Source organism: Mycteria americana, chromosome Z, assembly GCF_035582795.1.
Source record: "Mycteria americana isolate JAX WOST 10 ecotype Jacksonville Zoo and Gardens chromosome Z, USCA_MyAme_1.0, whole genome shotgun sequence".
Classification (NCBI taxonomy): domain Eukaryota; kingdom Metazoa; phylum Chordata; class Aves; order Ciconiiformes; family Ciconiidae; genus Mycteria; species Mycteria americana.
The window spans coordinates 34,278,629-34,298,170 of NC_134396.1; the positions used below are offsets into that span (position 1 = coordinate 34,278,629).

Consider the following 19,542-nt stretch of genomic DNA (forward strand, 5'->3'; position numbering starts at 1 on the left):
ACTGCAGGAAATAGATGTGCGTTTAATCCTAATACCCCTGTCCAAAATAAAGCAGACCCTGTCCTACTAGAAACATAAGTGATCTACCTTACTTCATATTCTGCTCAAAGGGGAGACAGTGCCCTTCTACTGAGATTAAATTTTTCCATCAATAATAATTTCTCGGACCAGTCTATTGGTTTTGATTGAAATCAGGGCTTTATTTTTGATGCCCTATGTTGCCTGACAAGCACCTTCATGAGTCAAGAAAAAGACAAGGACATCTAACAAAATATGCTCAGTGTCAGATTTAAATTTATCCTGCCAACAGTGTCACATCAGTATTTCCAGATGGTAAGACAAATGTGTATTATTTTGTACATGCAAACATAGCATTTCCAATTCTATTTTTCTTTCTATGTCATGTTGCTTTTCCTTGCTTATGAGTGATTTACCAAATTTAAAATGAAATGCAAATTCTGAAATCTCATGTAAATTATATTTATTTATAAGAAGTATAAAGAAAGTACATATAATGTTAAGTATAGTACTTAATCAGTTCTTTTAATCAACTAGAAGATCTGCCAATATGCCAAATATATTGGAAAAACCTCTTTTGTCTACTGTTATGTTAGACTACAGTTCCATTTAGCATATTTTCTGCTGACTATACATTATGTGCTGGGTTTTTTTATTCATGCAATCTGCTTTAAATACCCCAATGGAAATAAAAAATAGAGATTTTAAATAGTCGTCATTTCTCCTGATTTTTTCATAACAGTTTCTCTTGTTTTCCTTAGATCATTTCAAAACAGGTTCCTATCAACACACATAATCCTTCAAATATTTATGTTGATTAAAATAAATCATGAAAACACTGCAGTAAGGCCATCTGGTGAAAATCAAATATTTTTAACTAACAAAGATGGTAGTTCACAAGAAAGGAACTCTCAATTCCCAAGAAATGTCTTGACTCTAGAAAAGATTCCCAGATCTTTATTCCTCCAAAACTATAAAGACCAATGAATGCTGTAAGAACCTGGCCAATATATCTAACCTCTACAGAAATATCCTGTGTTCATTAAAAAAAAAAAAGATTATTTTTCAGAAGTGTCCCTTCTTGATTCTGAAATATAGTATAAATAATAATATATTATCAAATGATATAATAAATAATAGATATACAATAAATAATATAAAATAATTAATAAATAATACCTTATCGAATATATTATCAACAATAATAATGATAATAATATTTTTCAATTATCAAACTGCCACAATGAAACCAGAAATACAGAAAACATCAGCATAAATGGCAAAGCTCATATTGAATCATATGGGTAAAGTGCATAGCTGTTCTCAAAACATGGTATTCCTGGGACATCTGCATACAGGAAAGGAATCTTTATTCCACATAGATTTTACAATTACTGTAAATACACAAAAAGTAGAAACTTCAAAGCAAACCTATACGAAACCTCTTTTAAAGAACCATTTGCAGACACTGCGACTAAGTTCACATGAAACACGTAACAACTACAATATATGCTTACAAGAAAGTACTGCTCATTATGCCAGAAAAAGGTCACACTGTTCTCCATTCATGATGAAGTCAGCTTCAAGATCCTCACTGGTTCAATGTATTAGTCCCAACACCTTTCTGAGTAGTACTTCCAAAACAACATCCACCAAGACTTTGTGATGCAAATCTGCGTCTTCTACAGAAAAATGCTTGTCTCCAGACAGCAATCCTGAGTATCTGATAAAATCTGCAGGTTCATGGCCTATGCTGCTTTCTGCTTCTGCATTATCTTTCAATTTCACCCAGTGTAATAAGGTACTGCAAAAAGAGAATATAGGGCAGCTTGACAAAAGAGGCCTGCTAAAGCTAGCTACTGAATATAATTCAAATAATGCAAATCTTAGGATGCATATCATTGTAGTTGAGGACGTTTATGATAAGTCATTTAAAGCAAAAAAATGTTAACTGTAGTGTAGTCATGTCCCTAGTCCCAGGGAAATTCCAAAAGCAGCAAAGTGCAGTTATTAAAACGAGCAAAATTCTTGGTTTCAGTGAGGATTTCTTTTTTCATGGGATGATGAAAAGAGATCTAAAGTTTTGTCATTTAAAATTAAAGTTCTTAATAAAGGAACTACCATGAAAATTGACACATTCTTAGGCAAAATATTTGTGCCCCTCTTGGAATTAATTGAGTTTCAGTGTTTTAACTTATGCATCCACTACAGCTTTTTCGTGACAGTGAAATTACAAGACAAGGATTGCAAGTTAGCTGTAATAGGGTAATACTATCAGTTAGAGAGAATAATGGTAAGTGAGGAACTGAAGGACTTCAGATGTTATATTTAAAAATAACATTTGAAATAGAAATAATTACATCCATGTCTTATTAGTTCAAATATTGTAGTCATAAATCTGATTTATAAACATGTTTTCATGTTGTATGCAACATAAAAATATACATCCAGGTTATGTTGTCAAACCTTTATGAGATTAATTAATGATCTTACAGGAAATGGCTGCAGGTGAAGCAGAAAGCATGAGGTACTCACTTTCTAATACAAGTATAGGAGATCTGCCAGTGCAAACAATTAAATATTGTTCTTACTCTTCCAATTGGGACAACTCTCCACCTAAAATCCTCTGCACAGGTACTCTCTTACTTGTATGTGCTTACAGTAAAAGAGAGACAAAGTCTGGATGTAATATACTTGGGCTTAATTAGCATCCTTGGTATCACAGATGAAGTTATTAATTTCCCTGCTTTTGCCATATGGCACCTCCTCAGTTAAGACAGGAACCTTCTACTTCGTGGTCTGTTAACCATTCACATATAGGGCCAGAATTTTGTAGTTAACTTGGGCACCAAAAAATACATACTGGCTGGTATTGATGTGAGCAACTGATAATTCCTGCCAGCAGACATCAGCAAGAGAGAGCAGTTCACATCTAGCAAGGGAAAAGCCACAGTTTACGCTGCTAGGGATCTGCTGAAGACGATTCCGAGTCTTCTCAGAGAATGTGTTCAGAAGCCTCACGGACTTTTAAAGTTCCTGTTTTGCCAAAGCGCTGAATGCATTTCTTTGATGATGGCAGGAAGAATATAATTACTCCCTAGTTTGTTCCTAGAACTGCAAGAACTGGCTTTAAAATAAGCTAAAATGTTTTATTGATAAGCAGACCTTGGAGTTTTTATTGCATATCATGATCAGATGGAAAATTCAGGAGTGGTTTTGTCTCTGAGTTTCAAAGAGTTTAAGCATTTAGGATCAGTACTATGGACTTAGTGAGTAAGATTACTACACTTTTCAGCAGTTACTACATTGCTGCATGTGTAACTGAAGTAGTTTAGGACTTACATATATTTCACCTTGTCCTGAGGAAAAGGTTGTGTAAGTAGAGCAAACGTTGTTGCACCATGATTCAGCTGATTCTGAAGGAGATTCAAAACCGTGTGGCTCTGAAAGATTTAAAAATAAGGCATCTGGTGATGTGTGGTTTTACTGCAGTTATGAGTGCATTCTAGTGCAATAGTTCATGAAATAGTTAATGAATTTTGATATCCCTGTAAGACTGATGGAATTCTGGTTTTGAGGACACACTAAATGAGGTTCATAGTCCATCCTGTTTTATTCACCACACTTCATGCTTCTTTGAGCCAAAGCCATTTTGAAAGCACTACCTGCAACATGGAAGAAACAAGGATAAGAATTTTCATATTTATGAACATGAAAATACATGGAATCATGGCAGTAAGTCCAGTAAGTTACATGACTTCATTAGACCCTGGAAATCAGAAGTTTTTGAGGAGAATAAAAAATCCCAGAAACACCCGTTACGTTTTTTTCTATGAGCAAATTTACTTGCCTGAACTCTAATATGTGACTGAGAGGGCTGCCAGTGGTTGTCCTGCAGCAGTGGACAGCACTGTACCCTGAAGATGACTTGCCATCCTGGCAGACCTGTGAGATGTTGAGTCACTTCAGTGGAAATCTCAGCAGTGTTCACACAGATGTCAGCAGTAAGATGACCTGGGATCCTCCTTTGGCACAGAGAAGACTGTGGCCTCCAGGCTCAGCTTGAAGAAATGGTATGAGCAGGGAGCCCAGAAACTTGATTGCTAATACTCAGCCAGATGTTAAAAAGTTTTGTTATGGGTGTGAAGTGCCATCAAGGTATCAGCACCTTGGATTATAGAATCGGGAAGAGCACAGATATTATTAATGGATATCTGTGGGGACTGCAGGAACACACGGAACACCAGTTCAAGTGGAAAAATTGCTGTCCAGGTGGCTGTGACTGTGTCCTGTATGTAGACAGAGTTCTCAAATTTTGTGGAAATCCCAGGGAGAAATTTTGGTTCAGGTGACTGGACAGATGCTCCGCAGGTACTCTGCTGTTTGATGTACCCTTTTCCTTCCTTCTCAGCTACTGCTCCAACTGGGCTTGCAATCACGCTGCACCTGCTGGTGCTAGTGAGCTGTGGCCATGAAGAGGGATGAGGGAAAAAGAAGGACTGAACCCCCTTGCCTTGGTAAGTCTGCAAATGTTACCGACTTCTAACTATATGAGTCACTAGTAGAAATCACATGCTTATCCATGGTGGCCTACGCTAAGCCTGGCAGTTCATCAACAGTAAGCAGTTTTTCTCAGGTGAAGAGCTTCAGCCCTAGCTGACTGCTAGGAAGATCCACCCATATTTTGTGCAGTGGAAAGATCCATCACACCAAAAAAAATTTTTTTTCAGTAACAAAATGAAAATTTTATCTTTCTGATCAATACGAATGCTACTTAACCTAGGACACTTCTGTTTCCCTGACTTAAGAATGCCTTCTGCAGAATATTTGAATAAGACAAAGAAGCTTTACCTATACCCTAAGGAGCTGCAGACTTACAAAAGAAAGTTAATTTGGAAAAATGACTGGTAGAAGAGAATCCTGAGGATGCATGCTGCCAAAGCCCAACTTCGGAAGAGTAAGAGGACAGGAGTAGGTGTAAATGGATTTAACAACTAGCTTTTCCACAACCAAATAGGAAGATATGTGATTTAGTCACAAAATAAGAAAAGTCCTGTGTTCACACTTTTCTCTAGAGACAGCTTATAAGAAATACGTTTGACTTTGTGTAAGAAATTTATAGAAAGCCTGCTGCATAAATGTTCTTATGTATGTCTATTAGTGCATGGACACAGTTACATTTGATGCGCACAAGTTGCTGACCGCATTTTGTTTTATATTGGTCTAAATTATCTCTTTCTAATGTAGTGTTTATTTTTATGTTGCTGCTGTCTCTCCAGAGAAAAAGGTGCTAAACCCAAGAACTGGAAATGCAGAGATTGTAAGTCCTTCAAACAATACACAATAAACTTCAGAGGCACCCACGTGTCAATAAGACAGTATGTTTTTTCGTTGCCTGTTATCCTTCTTCAGTCTCACTCTCTCTCCCCCCTTCCTTGCATTAATAAGCAAAGAACAACAATGATGTCCCTGATAAAAGTGTGTTTCCTTAAACCAAGCTACTTCTTTGTAAATTATTTAATTCTGCATGTTGGGAGGAGGTGAGGCATTGCCGATGCAGCAGACTGTGGGTAAGCAGACAAATAGATGCTGCAGTGAAAGGAAAGGTCGGAAGTGGTAGGTGGCATTCTTCTATTACTGTAAAAAGGAATGAAACAGTGTATCATCTCTGCCAGTCTTCTCATTCCTATCCCCCCAGCGAGTAAGACATTCTAGTTAAAATGGTTTCATTTCGTATATTAGATACAAAGGTTAGGTGACACTGACAGAAAGGAATACAGACTGCTCCTCTGTGGGCCATCCATGGGCTGCTGCTTCCCTCAGGGCACGTCCACTTGCTCCAGCATTGGGTCCTCCCCCCGTGGCAGGTGGATATCTGCTCCACTGTGGACCTCCATGTGCTGCAGGGGGACAGCCTGCCTCACCATGGTCTTCTCCATGGGCTGCAGGGGAATCTCTGCTCCGGCGCCTGGAGCACCTCCTCCCCTCCTGCTCCACTGCCTTGGTGCCTGCAGGGCTGTTTCTCCCATGTTTTTGTCACTTCTCTCCCAGCTGCCGTGCAGCGCTTCTTACCCTTTCCTAAATACGTTAACCCAGAGGTGCCATGAGCATTGCCGAGGGGCCCGGCTGTGCCCTGCGGTGGGTCTGCTGGAGCCGGCTGTGTCCGGCACGGGGCAGCCCCTGGTCTCTTCTCAGAGAGGCCGCCCTCCATCCTTGCTATGCAAACGTAATACCGCATGCTATAAAAACTCAGGGGTTTGCTTATCAACAAAACATTTTAACTTAATTTCAAGCCTAATTGTTGCAGTGCGAGGAACAAGCTGGGGGATAATTATATGCTTCCTGCCATCATCAAATAAATGCATTGTGGCTGTTCGGCAGAACAAGAACCTTGTGTGTGCGGGAGGCCTCGGCACTTCCTCGCTCAGGGTAAAACATGAGCCAGATTTTTCAGACTGATTCAGCAGATCCCCAAGCCAGCAAAGAGCATGAGAGTCAAGCTCTTTGGAGAAGTATCTTAAACTCAACTTGTTTTAGTCATTATGCTAATAATAGTTCAGCCACTTCCAAATAGCTGAGAGATGTAATAATTTCTACATTTGCCTAGCCTGATGAAAAAAATTCTTAAAAAAAAAAATTATTCCAAAAAAATGGCTACCACATTTAAACTCCTAGGACAAGCTACGTTATACCTTAGAGCCAAACAAAAGAGGCTAGCCCGCGTGAAACCCCCGTGTTTCCCTCGGAAATCGTACGAAAGGACCCCGGGAAAGGGCTGAAGCGCCCACCCCCGCCGGCCGGCCCCCCGCCCCGCCTCGGCGCGGCCCCCGCCGGCTCCCGTAGCCTCAGGCAAACCGCACCCCTCCCTCCCCACGCCCGCAGCCGGCACCAAGCTACCACGCCTGCGCGCGGGAAAGTGGCCCAAGGCGCGTGCGCGCAGCGCGAGGGGGCCCGCGTTTCGACGGCTGGCGGGCGGTGGGCGGGGCAGCGGCGGTGGGGCAGGACCGGGCCCGCCCCCTCGGGCCGCGGGGCGGGGCGCCGCAGTCTGTGTGGCGGAGGGCGGGGCGGGGCCGCGGCCGGGCAGGGGCAGGAGCCGGAGCCGGAGCCGGAGCGGCGGGGCTGTTGCCGCGCCGCCGCCGCCGGGGCAGGATGGTGTTTGAGTCGCTGGTCGTGGACGTCCTGAACCGTTTCCTCGGCGACTACGTGGTGAACCTGGACAGCTCCCAGCTGAAGCTGGGCATCTGGGGAGGTACGGGGCTCCCGCGCCGCGGGGGGACGCGCCGCCCGGCCCGGCCGCGCTGGTGAGCCGCCTGCCTGCCTGCCTGCCCGCCGGCCGCCGCCCTCGGCACCCCCGCCGCGATTCCCGCCCGTCCGCCCCGGCTCGGGGCCGCCCTGCCGCCCACGCAAGGGAGGAGGCCGGGGCGGTGTCCCCCGGGCGTCGGGCCGGGCCGGGCCGGGCGGTGCCGCGCCCGCCGCCGCGCTGGGCTGCCTGCCCGGCAGCTCTGCCGCCGCTCCACCTGCCTGGCAGGCCGGCAGCTTAAAATAGTCGTGGGGGCGGGCGGGCTGGGGAGGAGGTGTCCGCGGGGGGCGTGGAGCAGCCGGTTGCGGCGGTGGGGCCAGGAGGAGCTGCAAAACAAGGGAGAGAGAAACGCGGCCGAAGTGCTTGAGGTGTATGAATGTCCGCTCGGGTTCTGCGTTTCCGTGTGGAGCTGCCCTCGCTGTCTTCTGGCCGGGGACGTACCTGGGCTGGGGAGCTTGCGGCTGTCGGGCTCCGCGCGGTGTGGATGGCGTTCGCGGGAAGTTTGGGGAGGGGAGGGCCGGGCGGGCAGCCGGAGCCGCCGGCGGCTGGGAGCCGGGAGCCTGACCCGGCTCTGAGTGAATGCGAAACTGAACTGACTGACTGACTTTTTCCCTGCCCGGAAAGAAGAAACTGAAAATAAACGCCTAGGGTTTTGATAGCGTTTTAGTGTCAGTGGTGTGCTGGTGGAGGTGAGTAGCTTCTCTGCAATCGGCAGTGACATGCCATTTCTGTTTGGTGCTGTGATCTGTAGGTCTAGAACATTTGTCATTTTTAGCGTTAAAGAACCAGGAATAGGAATCGGGACTGTCCTAGGTGTTTGCAGAGGCTGTGACCAACTGTGCTAGGCAAGGTAAGCAGTAGTCTGTAGAAACAAATTAGCATGCCAGTTCTGAAGGGTGGGAAGTGTTCTGTTTGAATGTGCTCTGTTGAGGACCCTTTAGTAACGTACATACAAGAAAACAGCAACAAAGGTCTCTCGTTCCAGTATGTCTGGGAAAAGTAAGGTAGCGTAAGAAGCGTAAGACACGTACAATTAACAGATGCATGTGCAGTGACCAGACCTGGCTTGGTTTTGAATGTGCGTTCCAGGTGTCTGCAGCATCAGCAAAAGCAAACACAGAGGTGCAGGTTTTTGTTACGTATGCGTTCATACGTCTGCAGGTGTGAAGCATCCTCGAGGTATTCCCTGCTTACATTGCCATTCACGGGTACTCTTATATATGAATCAGATTTTGGAAGCTTCTCCTGGAGTTTTTTGCGTCTCGGATGTTTTTGTGTCATGCTTCTGTTTTCCGAAATGGCATCCTTACTTGGTTTCATCTCTGCAGTAATTTTCCTTCAGTTAGTCAAGGCATTTGTAGGATCTTTGCAAAGTTCAGTCTCTATATGGAGTCTTAACACTGCAACAGCACATGTAACTGCTGGAGAGAAAGCAGTGGTCCTTGGTCTGTAGCAGTAAGGCCCAATATAGCATATTTATTACAGATTATGTGCGTCTTATTTGAAAGGATTGAGTTATTGCATCTTTCAGCAAAAGTGTGTCAAACTAGTTGTTTGATTTGTGTACTTAACAAGTTCTTCATTTATCATAGTTTCTTCTTTGAGTTCAGGGAAGGCAAGCAAAATATTTAATGTAAAACGTGGAACATCCTTTAAGTGTTTTGGGCAATATTTATACATTACAAAAAGGTAAAAGCTTATTTTTCCAGCTCTGTAGCTTGCTGGTGGTTACTCTTGGCAGCTGATCCTTCTACGAGGCATCTCTTACCAGATTAGATGCACATTAGCTCTCTCACTTTTTTAAAAAAACTAAATAGATCTCACTAATTTTTACTTTGGAGTTTTGATATTCAGCTGTTATATTTTTTTATGTATGTGGAACTTGATTTCAGGATTTTTCTATTATTTCCTCTTCAAGTAGTTTTAATATTTTAGAGGCTTTAGTATTTTTTTCTTTAAATTAAATTCCTTTGTACTAGAATAAAGTTAGTTTTTCTCTACATAGTCTGTTTACTTGCTTAGTATGCAAATTGATATATGAAGCTACGTCTTGCTCTAACATGCCCAGAACTACTGTGTAGCATTGTTGAAGTATCACCTGTAGAGGTTTATTTTTTCCTGGTCTACTGCATGATGCTTTCACTTGTATTTGCAACTTAAATTATGTTTAATGGCGTGTGCATCTGCAATATTTCTTTCATTCCAAAGATCTTGGAGGACTTAGAAATTGCATTCCTCTATCTAAAAGGCAGTAACTATTAGGAGTAATAGCAGTAGACTACTGTCTTTATACGGAGGCCATCATTGATTATTAGATCCCTACACTCACAGTATATCTAAAGTCTACGGATAATTTTAGTGGCTTCCTAATTACTGAAACTGTTTAAGTAAATTATGTTTTTAGAAAAATAGTACTATTTTTTTGTCTTCATATTCTGTGTAAACTTAATACTTTTTCATGCTTGTCTGGCATACTCTGAAAACGTTTCCATTACAGATGTGTGTTTGTGTTTTGTCTTTGTGTCAGGGTTTGTCTTTGTGTCAGGATAAACTTGCTAAATTTTATGTAAGTCATGTAAAATTAAAATGTCCTAAATTTAAGATATTTAAATCATTACATAAATCATGCAAAATTAAATTGTCCTAAATCCATCCAATATTTTACTAGTGATTGAAAGGAAAGTTTTTCTCCCTGTAACAAATGGCCAGTGCTTTTTGGATGCTATGGCACTGCACAGGTGCTGTATATCTGCATCTTAAATTTTAAAAGGCATATTTTTTTTGCCTCTGAATGATTAAATACCCAAGGGAGTTTTTTTAGATGCTGTAGGGAACAAGTTATGTCCTTGTGATATTTTATAGCTAGCCTGTTTAGATTAAGACCGGTAACCTGTTGGTAGACTCTGGATATATGTATAAAAACTAACTGTATATAGTTTCAATTTCTGTAAATTTTGGAGCTTTACTAATGACTTTTTAATGAACATGCTTACCATTCATTTCAGTTTTGTATGAGAGAATTCAGCATGCTATGTTAAAGCTATCCAGGTTTACTGTGCAGTAAAGTTGTGCGATGACTCTGCTCCAAACAATGTATGTGAACACACTAATAACTACAGATATGTTTTAAAATGTTCTTTTTTCCTCATTAAAAAACCCCCTCAGATTGAAGGGTAAAAATGCAGATTGTCTCAACACTAAAGAAAGATGTGATGTCTAGAAGCAGACTCATGGCTGAGAGAGTTGCAAGAACTGAATGACCTGAAATATAAAAGGCAATGCAGAAAGGAGAATGTAGGACAACTTATACAAGTAAAAAAGATAATTTGAACATGTAAGGCCAATATTGGAAAGGCCAAGGCTCAGAAGAGAATGTAACAGGGAGGGAAATTATATTCCTTAAGAACTCCATTAGTATGAAGCAGAATAAAAAGCTACTGTGTTAGGCAGCCATCAAGGAAAGCTATTGGATGGCTGATTCACCAGTTGTTTCACCGAAGTCCATGTTGCCACTGTTTTCTTTTGACTGAGTCTAAATAACTTTTCATTCAGTGGCTTGGTCAGATCCTCTGTACTGCCCTTTAAAATACTTAATTCTTTGTTGACTTGGCACACCTACTTATTAGGTAATGTCTGAGCATATCTTACTTACAGCAGCTATTCAAATAACAAGTTGTGTTATCTTTTTGAGGCAGCTACGTTAGTAGGATGATACAGGGAGATAATTGACACAAGTTTGTGAGCACACAAGCACTTTTTACTTTTTTTCCGGCTACACCTGTTATTATAGCAAAAGATGACTACTTTTGCATACCTTGCCTTGCCTAGGTATAGCAGGTGCAAGGGTATAGCAGGTGCAATCCCCCCCTTACATATTAGTAATTTGAATTGACTGAGGGATGAAGAATATCTAGTGGTTTCTGCTGCCTTTCATGACCTATTTTACAAGAGATGTCAATAGAGGAGATATTTGGCAGACACTCTGATCCTCAAAGACTTATAGCTTGTCTCCAGAAGGTATACTTAAGCAGGAATAATTAACAGCACAAACACGAGTGGGAAATGACTGGCAAAGGCAGCAGTTTGTATAAAGTGATCAAAGAATTCACAAGCTGACAAGCTGTTGCTAAAAAGCAGAAATTCTATTAAAATATGTGAGCAGGAGTGTTGGGTCCTGGTCAGATACCAGCTGAGGTATTTTCAGTTTCTGATATCTATCATCTTTCAACTCTCTCTCTCATCTGCCTTCCCTATCCCCCTCCCTTCCCCCCTGTTCTTATTTACAAGACAGCAGAGGTCTGATTAATGCCTAGGTTAAATCTGCAGGATTTTTATGTGGATTAATTTTCTTCCTGCTCTTTAACTTCAGTTGACATCCATAACAAAATTTCAGTTAGGCCTCCTTGGTGAAATGGTTTACTGAGTGTTATCTTCTTTTCTAGATATCTTTTTGCGAGCTAAGTCCTTGGTAGCAGATGTTGGCTCATGTACTCAAACTCATGAAGATATTTTGAATATCTAAAGTCAAAACTATAAACCTATTTATTCCAGAATTTTGACAATTGTTTGATTTTGTTGAATTATTTACAATGTCTACAGATCAGTAAAGCTAAGAATTTGCTTTATAATATAGCCTAAATAAATCCTAGACTGTGCTATAGGTATTTGTAAATGTTCTGGCTTTAATTATTGTTTTGGCTGTTAGCCTGAATGTTTAGCACTAGATATTTATACAACTTCAACTACTTGTATATACAGTTTTCAAGGTTGCTTAGTTGAGCAATTTTTAACCCATCAAATGGGGTTTTATCTGGATGCATTTCTGTGGTCAAAACAAAGAAACATCCAATTGCCCCCAACAGGGGAAAAACCCAACAAAACCAAACAACCAAATCTTGATGTATTCTGAAATTCTTGCAATTAAAATCCATTGGCAGTGCTCCAAGACATAGAAATTCAGTAGCTGTGTTATGTCCTGTAACAGGCCTTTGTTCCCTGATTTTCCTAGTTCTGTTTGTGAGGGCTTTTTTTTTTTTTCTCTTTTTTTTCGACACACCCCCCCCCCCCCCCCCCAACATCCAGGATTTGATGCAATTGCACTTGGAGCTGCATTTCATTGCAAGTGAAACAGCTGAGTGTGTTAGAGACTAAATTTTGACAATGAAAGAGAATACTGACATGGTCAGTTGTTGCATTTTGAATCGTGAATGTTGGAATTGGTTGCCAGCTGAGGTGTGCTAACTTTGGAAATAATTCACGTTTACTTGCAGGACTGCTTAGTCAATCTCTTTCTTGCACTCTCTCTCAAGTGTAGGCAAAAGAAAGGTTGCATAAATATACAAAACATAGTGCTTCAATAGTAGGCTTTTGTGTGTGTTGATAGTCCATTCACTGTGGTCAGACCCTCAGTCAAGGTTTTTGCAATTAAACTGATATTTTAGTGAATGTGTTTCAGTAATTTTATACTAAGATTAAGAAGATTGGAAGTTTTACTGATTTCTGTCTCTTCTAATGATTTTAACTAAAACCTTTAAATTTATTAATTGTAAAATCATAAGTATAGGAAAAATGGTGAAAAATTATTTACACCACTTCCCAATCCCAACATTTCATGTAGAATAGTCAAAGCCTTCTTGTTTGAAACAGTATCGATACCATGTTTATTCTCTGCCATTACAATGTGCTCAGGTAAAATGAGCTATAGTTCTCCATCACAAAAGATTGTTTGTAAGTGCTTGAGATAATAATCCTTGCTCACTTTGCAGCACCTTGTTTCTAGAAGCATTAGGGCTGCCAAATTATTGCAGCTTAAGTTACTGTGTCTCAGATGAAATGTGGCACGTGCCAGACTCTTGATAAATGAGAAGTAATGCTGACTTAGCCAACAGTGAAAGTGAAGAAACTAAACCCCGTTAAACTGCTTGATGTGTCATGTAGTCTCAGAGTTTGCCTGTGAATGTTTTGACCATGGCTCAACTGACATGCAAAAGTTGCATGTCATGCATGGTGACTTGGTTACAAACCTGATCCTTTGCTCTGGATACCATTAGAATTGCTTGCCATGAATACAATTACAATTAGAGGTGTCATCTTGAAGAAGCAAATGCTTTTTTTTTTTTTTTTTTTTGTGTGTGTGTCTTGTATAATGAAACTTTCTCTAATGAGTGTTTAAAATGGTCTGTGCAGGGTCAGCTTTATCAGGGAATAAATTTAGCATAGAATTGAACCCAATGATACGTAAAAACTGTCACCTTGTTACTACGTACAAAGACTATGTAGACTAGTTATAGTTACTAAAGTAGTTATAGACTGCTGCTGGGAATGCTTTCTTTGATATCTCCCCCCCACAATGTTCCTGTCAGTATGTGTGTATTGTAAGGCTTAAAAGCAGAACCACCAGCTCTCAAAAAACATCCTTCTTTATGTGGTATCTTCTGTATGTGATATTTCACTGGAGAGGCTGATGGTGGCACATGTCAGATGTATAGAATTCTACTGGAAAGTGATAATAGATTGTTGCAATGAATAAATTAAATCACTGAAAACTTTATAGTATTTTGCGAGTACTACAAGATGGATGGATTAGTTTACCTGATTGGCTCTTCCATAGCAGTTCAACAACTTAAGCCAACTCTTCTAATGAATGCATTTTTGAGATTAGGGTCTAGTTTCCCAAAATTGGTGGTACTTGGAACAGTAGTCTAATGCAATCAGCACTATATAACGGCAAGAATATTTCTTGCAGTTGGAGCTCCTGTCTCCCCATACGGTTGGCCATTTCTAACTTGCATCCCCAAAAGGAAAGCATTATTGGGTCAATCAAATCTTCATTTGCAATCTCAAGTTGTATTCCTTTCCAGGCCTGTAATCGGCTTCTGGTTTGCTGAATCTCATTTATGCCCCTGCTCAGCTGTAGCACATGTCTTTTCCATGTGCATTTGTTAACACTGTACAACTAATTTGAAGGTAACCATCGCAGGTGTTCCATCTTTCTTGTAGAATTTGCAGAAGACATTGCTTCAGACTATGTGCATGTTTTTAAGTTATGAGTTTCCTGGTCCCTTCCAATGTTCCTTTCTTATGGCAAGTGTCTGATGTCAAGTATGTTGTAAAAACAGGTCTTGCAATTAAATTTTCTGTGTTTACAGGGTACTGAATTCATTGTTGTCTTAAAACATTTAAAAATTAGATTTACTGAAATGCTTCCTGTGAACTTTTATAAGCCTATAAATATAACTTGGAAATGTAAGATCTTTTGAGAGCTAAAAATTCACTCTAAATTTAATGTTGCTGGATTTCCACAAGCGTAGGAAACAGATGGCCGAGGAAAAAGAAGCAAACTTTTACTTTCAAAATGGATCTTTACAAAAGGTGACAGTAATTTCCAACATTTTTACTTTGAGGAATCTTAGGTTCTTTTCCATGGACATGCAAGCTCCATGAGAAAATCTCAGATATTATTTTGTAATGTGAATGAACAGTGTGTTCTTAATCGTCTTTCATGGATATTTGAGATGTAGGTTGTGGATATTTTCCACAGCAAAGAGTTGGAGAACCACAGGTCAGGGACCACTGACTCAGACTTTGGGGTGTTTATCAGGCACCACTACTACTTTGCTTATTGTAGTTTTACTTAATGGCTTCTTTGCTTTTAGGAGCCGTAGCACTGAAGAATCTTGAAATAAAAGAAAATGCACTGGTAAGTTAGTGAAAATAGAAGTAAAACTGTTGCAAAAACAATTCTTGAACAGTGTGTACGTGCTTTTTTCGGTTCTTATTTTAGGATACACTATCTTTTAAGTCAAAACTTATTGTTTTGTTTTCTCTGCACTTGTGTGGGTTGTCCAATTAATTTGAGATTAATTTTAAAGGTGAATGTGTATGCTGGCTTCGTTTAGCTTTTTTTTTTCTTTTTTTCCCCCAAAACCCAAAACTTTCAGCAATTGCTAAAAGAATGTGTTTAGGTCAAAAGCAATCCTGAAAGACCTGTTTTTTCTATAGCTCATGAAACTAGAAACTTGCTCTTGGAATGTATTTAGCCTAGCGTGGCTTAACAGTCTAAATCAGTAACTAAACACTTGCTTGTTCCACTGTATTGAATGGGTTTTTTTCAGTGGTTGAAAGTTAAATTTGTTGTTAAGGTTATGGTACCTTATGGTATTCTTTCCTATATGGGAACATTTCACAAGTTGCTGAAATGAGCTTAAATGTTCTAAAACACTTTCTTTCAGAGTCAGCTGGATGTGCCATTTAAAGTTAAAGCAGGACATATTGGTAAGTTACATTTTATTATACACCCATGCAGGAGTTACTAAACATACTGCTTTTCCTTGCAAGTGGCTCTAGGCATCCTAAGCAAGTAATTTTCCTAGTTTCCTTGATTTGCATGCTTTGTACACTCTGAATTTTGTCTTTTCTGAAAAAAACTGTTTGAAGAAGCTCCTGTTCTTGAGCTGAGATGGTAAAGTTAAATTATACTAGAGTCTTGTCTAATCACCTCAATATTAATGAGAAAGGAATTCAATGCAGCAAAGATGAGCAACTGAGCGAGACTGGATCTCATCCCTTGTCTTAGCAAGACTCCACAACTGATTTTGCCTTCCACTTCCCTTTCTATCCTCCTTCCCTGTTTTTGCTAATATGAAAAGTTTTCTCATTGCAAGTTGATTGTCTTGTAAAAGTTAGTGGTTTCTTAAAGCAAACTAAGTCTAAAGCCATTATGTTTTCCTTAAATTTGTCCTGGAAGTATATATTTTCCTCTGACTGATTTAATAATTTATTAAAATTGGTACTTGTGTAAAGAATGAAAGACACTGTAATCTCAGAGTCCCCATGTTCACAAAATATACACATTACTTTAAGACTCTTTACCACAGAAAAAAAAAGAAAAATCTGTATTTTAAAAATTCTGGTTTTGGGAGTATTTAGCTGACTGATCATTTATGAGTTGACCATGTTTTTCTTGTTTATGAGGGTGCTGCAGTGGATTTGCAGGGAGGGAGAGGTTGCTGTTGGGAAGAAGGAGTATAATGCAAGGGAGTAAGGAGAGGACCTGTAGACTTAATAGTTCTGCTCATGGAAAAACTTGCCTCATGTTCATTTGTGTGCTGTGTAAAACAAACAACCTGAAGGGCATGTGTCTCAGATGCACTGTTTTTTCTGTCCAATATAATAATTGTTCAGAGATTTTGTGGCTAATGTTGATTATCTTCCTAATATTTTTTTTTTCCAGTCAACTATCTAACTGTATACCTCAACATTTTCCTTTTGTGTTTGTAGGTCAACTTAACCTACAGATTCCATGGCAAAACCTTTATACTCAACCTGTTGAGGCAGTTCTTGATGGAGTTTATTTGCTTATTGTGCCCACAGCCAGTAAGTTAATGTAGAGAAAAAAGTGAATATAGATTGGTGTGATTTCAGAAGTATATGGAATGGGTTGATATTGTTTTCATGAGCTTTATTCCTAGTAGATACTCCTAGCAAATACAATTAGATGATAGGAATGGGGTGTCTTTCAGTAGTTTACATTTAGTCACCTAATTTTTTGCTGTTATGTAACTATTAGCAAAGTGTGAAAAGTATTGCTTTTGAAACAGCATCTTCCAGAAATGTGTAAGTGTTTTTTGTATCATACCTTTTTACATTGTGTATTTAGGCATAAAATATGATGCTGAAAAAGAAGCCAGGCAGCTCTTGGAAGCAAGACAAAGGGAATTGCAAAGGATAGAGGAAGCAAAGCAGAAAATAGCTGACCAAGGTAAGAGTGGGAAAAGCTAATGAAAGTGATGGTATTTCTTTCTTTTTTTTAACCCAGAAAGATGCTGGATTTGTCACTTAGTGTTTTAGGTTCCTGTTTTCCTCTTGATAGTTAAAAAACTATTAGTTAGAGATTTTTAGGTGTAGCTGCCATCAATATTGCAGAACAGGCATCCTGAAAATAAAAAGGTTCAAGCATTGACATGATCTGATATACATAAGGCTTTTGAAATATTGCTTGCTTGTGTCATATGTTGCCTGACATTTTCTTTCCTCTTCTTTCATAAGAAACAATTTAAGTTTGTTTCCAGTAGCAAAGAATTTTTATGGTTACACCTTTTTAAAGATTCTGTTTAATTTGTTCTTTGATACATGTTAAGTCTTACCATGTTAAATTCAACTTTTGGTACTTTCAAGAAATATGTATTGGCCACCTTGAGTCAGTGGGTACAAGTCATACTTTTGAACAACCTGATTCTTCATGCAGCAGGTAATAAAGCTGAAACGGTCTAGTCGGAGGATATAAATGTTATAGATTATACTGAAAGGACATGTTTTTATACAACTAGAGTACAATGTAATAGAAAATTTAAATATCTGTCATACAAACTTTACTAAGTTATTGTTTTCTCTAGCGTAGTTTTAAAAATACTTTAATGCAAACAAAATATTAAATTATTTTCCTTTAACTTAGATAAAGTAAAAGAAGAGAAACAAGACACTTTTGTAGAAAAACTAGTCACTCAGGTCATCAAAAATCTTCAGGTGAAAATTTCCAACATCCATATTCGCTATGAAGATGATGTAAGTACTTTTGTATATCTCAGTATAAGGGCTTGTGCACTGTAACATGAAATTAGGAACCTGTCTGACTTCTTTACTCCTAGTTGCTTTCCATGTTGAGAAATCCTAGTAAAGTTTTGGAAATTTCATAGTCTTAAAAAAAACCCAAACAAACAACAACCCAAAAAAACCCTGATAAAAAGCTGGTACCAAAGCATAAAAATATTTATAAGCATATGGTTGGGTACAAAGAAGATACAGTTGTCAGATCTTTGCTATATATGTTTTTTTTAATTGTTGGCTGTTTACTTCCAAATCTAAATTGAGAGCATAAGATAATCCTTTTCTGGTATTTTCCCCCTGCTCTATTAGATCACAAATCGAAATAACCCCTTGTCATTTGGGATTTCACTTCAGAATCTAAGTTTGCAGGTAATTTTATTTTTCATCTAAAAAGCATGTTGATGTATACAGATAAGTTAAGTTACTTTTTTGTGTATTATTGTGCTGTCTGGGAACATATTGTCTAAGGAGAGTATACCTATAATCATGAGCAATGCACAATGGTAACTACTTGGTTTATCAGATCCAGCATAAATATTGTGGCAGGGGTGCCATGAAAGATAAAGTGCTAGCATTAAAACAGAACTTTGGGAGGAAATTCTTATTCTTCTGCCTGCTGCACTTTGTGGTTGCCAAGTACCAGACTTTGCTGGATTTGGGCTGTTCAGAATCTATGAATATTTTACTGAAACTGCCATGAGCCCCAAGAAAGGAAGTTACTACTTGATATTGGGGAGGGGGAAAAAAGGAAAAAAAAGAGGGTGGCATCTTGTTTCAAGCTAGAGCTCAGTTCTTTGAAGCTCCACTTTAAAGTGCTAATAGTAGTCATCATAGACTGTATACATTTTTTTTTTCTGGAAGACTACCTAGTAGCAGCAATATGGTGATTCTGCTGAGTTGCTCTGATTCAGTAGCTTTTGCTGTGTAACTGATAATCTTAAAGAAAATACGTCTAAGTAAATGTTACTTTCTTGAACGAAGTAGTTTCTTATGAATGTTTGTTCCTAGCACATTGAAAGGTTTTTGCCAGCCCCTTCCCCTAAGCAGTTTTGCGTAGTGAACAAAAGCTTTGGTATTCTTACTACTTCACAATTGAAATGCATATTAGCTTGAAAAAGTATAATAGCATATAGTGTTTCTGTTGGGCTTGAACTAAAATGCTACTTCCAGAATTAGAAAATAATTCTAGTCCCTTGTTTATCTCTTTCCAAAGAGCCTGCCTAAAAATAATACTGGTGTAAAGGAAAACAGTTTGCAATACTGGAAACAGAATTGTAAAGAATCTTGGTTCTTGTGTGCAGCCTGCCAGTCACTGCATGTACACATGTGTATTTTTTGGGGGGAAGTAGCCTTATCAAGTTTCCACTTAAAATAATGGCTTAATCATCTTAAATCAGAAGATGGTGTCCCATTATTTTCAGTAGGGTCTAATTATGATGATGTTCCTCTCTTTTTTTTTTTTTTTTTTTCCTGGTTTGTTTCAGTGATGATGAAATGTTGGTATATTATAGATATTGGAATAACTTTATTTAATTCTCATTTCAGACCTCAGATAAGAATTGGAATCCATGTTTACACGATGAAACTGCCAAGTTGTTCTACAAGGTACAGTATAAACT

General features: G+C 39.2%; 1 protein-coding gene across 4 annotated transcripts in view; it reads left to right on the forward strand.

Annotated features, from left to right (window-relative positions):
• Positions 1–7,102: 7,102 nt before the first annotated feature.
• VPS13A (vacuolar protein sorting 13 homolog A) overlaps positions 7,103–19,542 on the forward strand; it is a 113,971-nt gene continuing 101,531 nt past the window's right edge. For all 4 annotated transcript variants that reach the window (XR_012778922.1, XM_075526312.1, XM_075526314.1 and 1 more), the window contains exons 1-8: positions 7,103–7,267; positions 14,974–15,017; positions 15,550–15,592; positions 16,598–16,693; positions 16,977–17,078; positions 17,772–17,881; positions 18,233–18,292; positions 19,469–19,528. Coding sequence is in view for 3 of the 4 variants with exons in the window: in XM_075526312.1 (XP_075382427.1) it covers positions 7,168–7,267; positions 14,974–15,017; positions 15,550–15,592; positions 16,598–16,693; positions 16,977–17,078; positions 17,772–17,881; positions 18,233–18,292; positions 19,469–19,528 (615 nt within the window). In the remaining variant the exon portion in view is untranslated. The remainder of the gene's footprint in view (positions 7,268–14,973; positions 15,018–15,549; positions 15,593–16,597; positions 16,694–16,976; positions 17,079–17,771; positions 17,882–18,232; positions 18,293–19,468; positions 19,529–19,542) is intronic.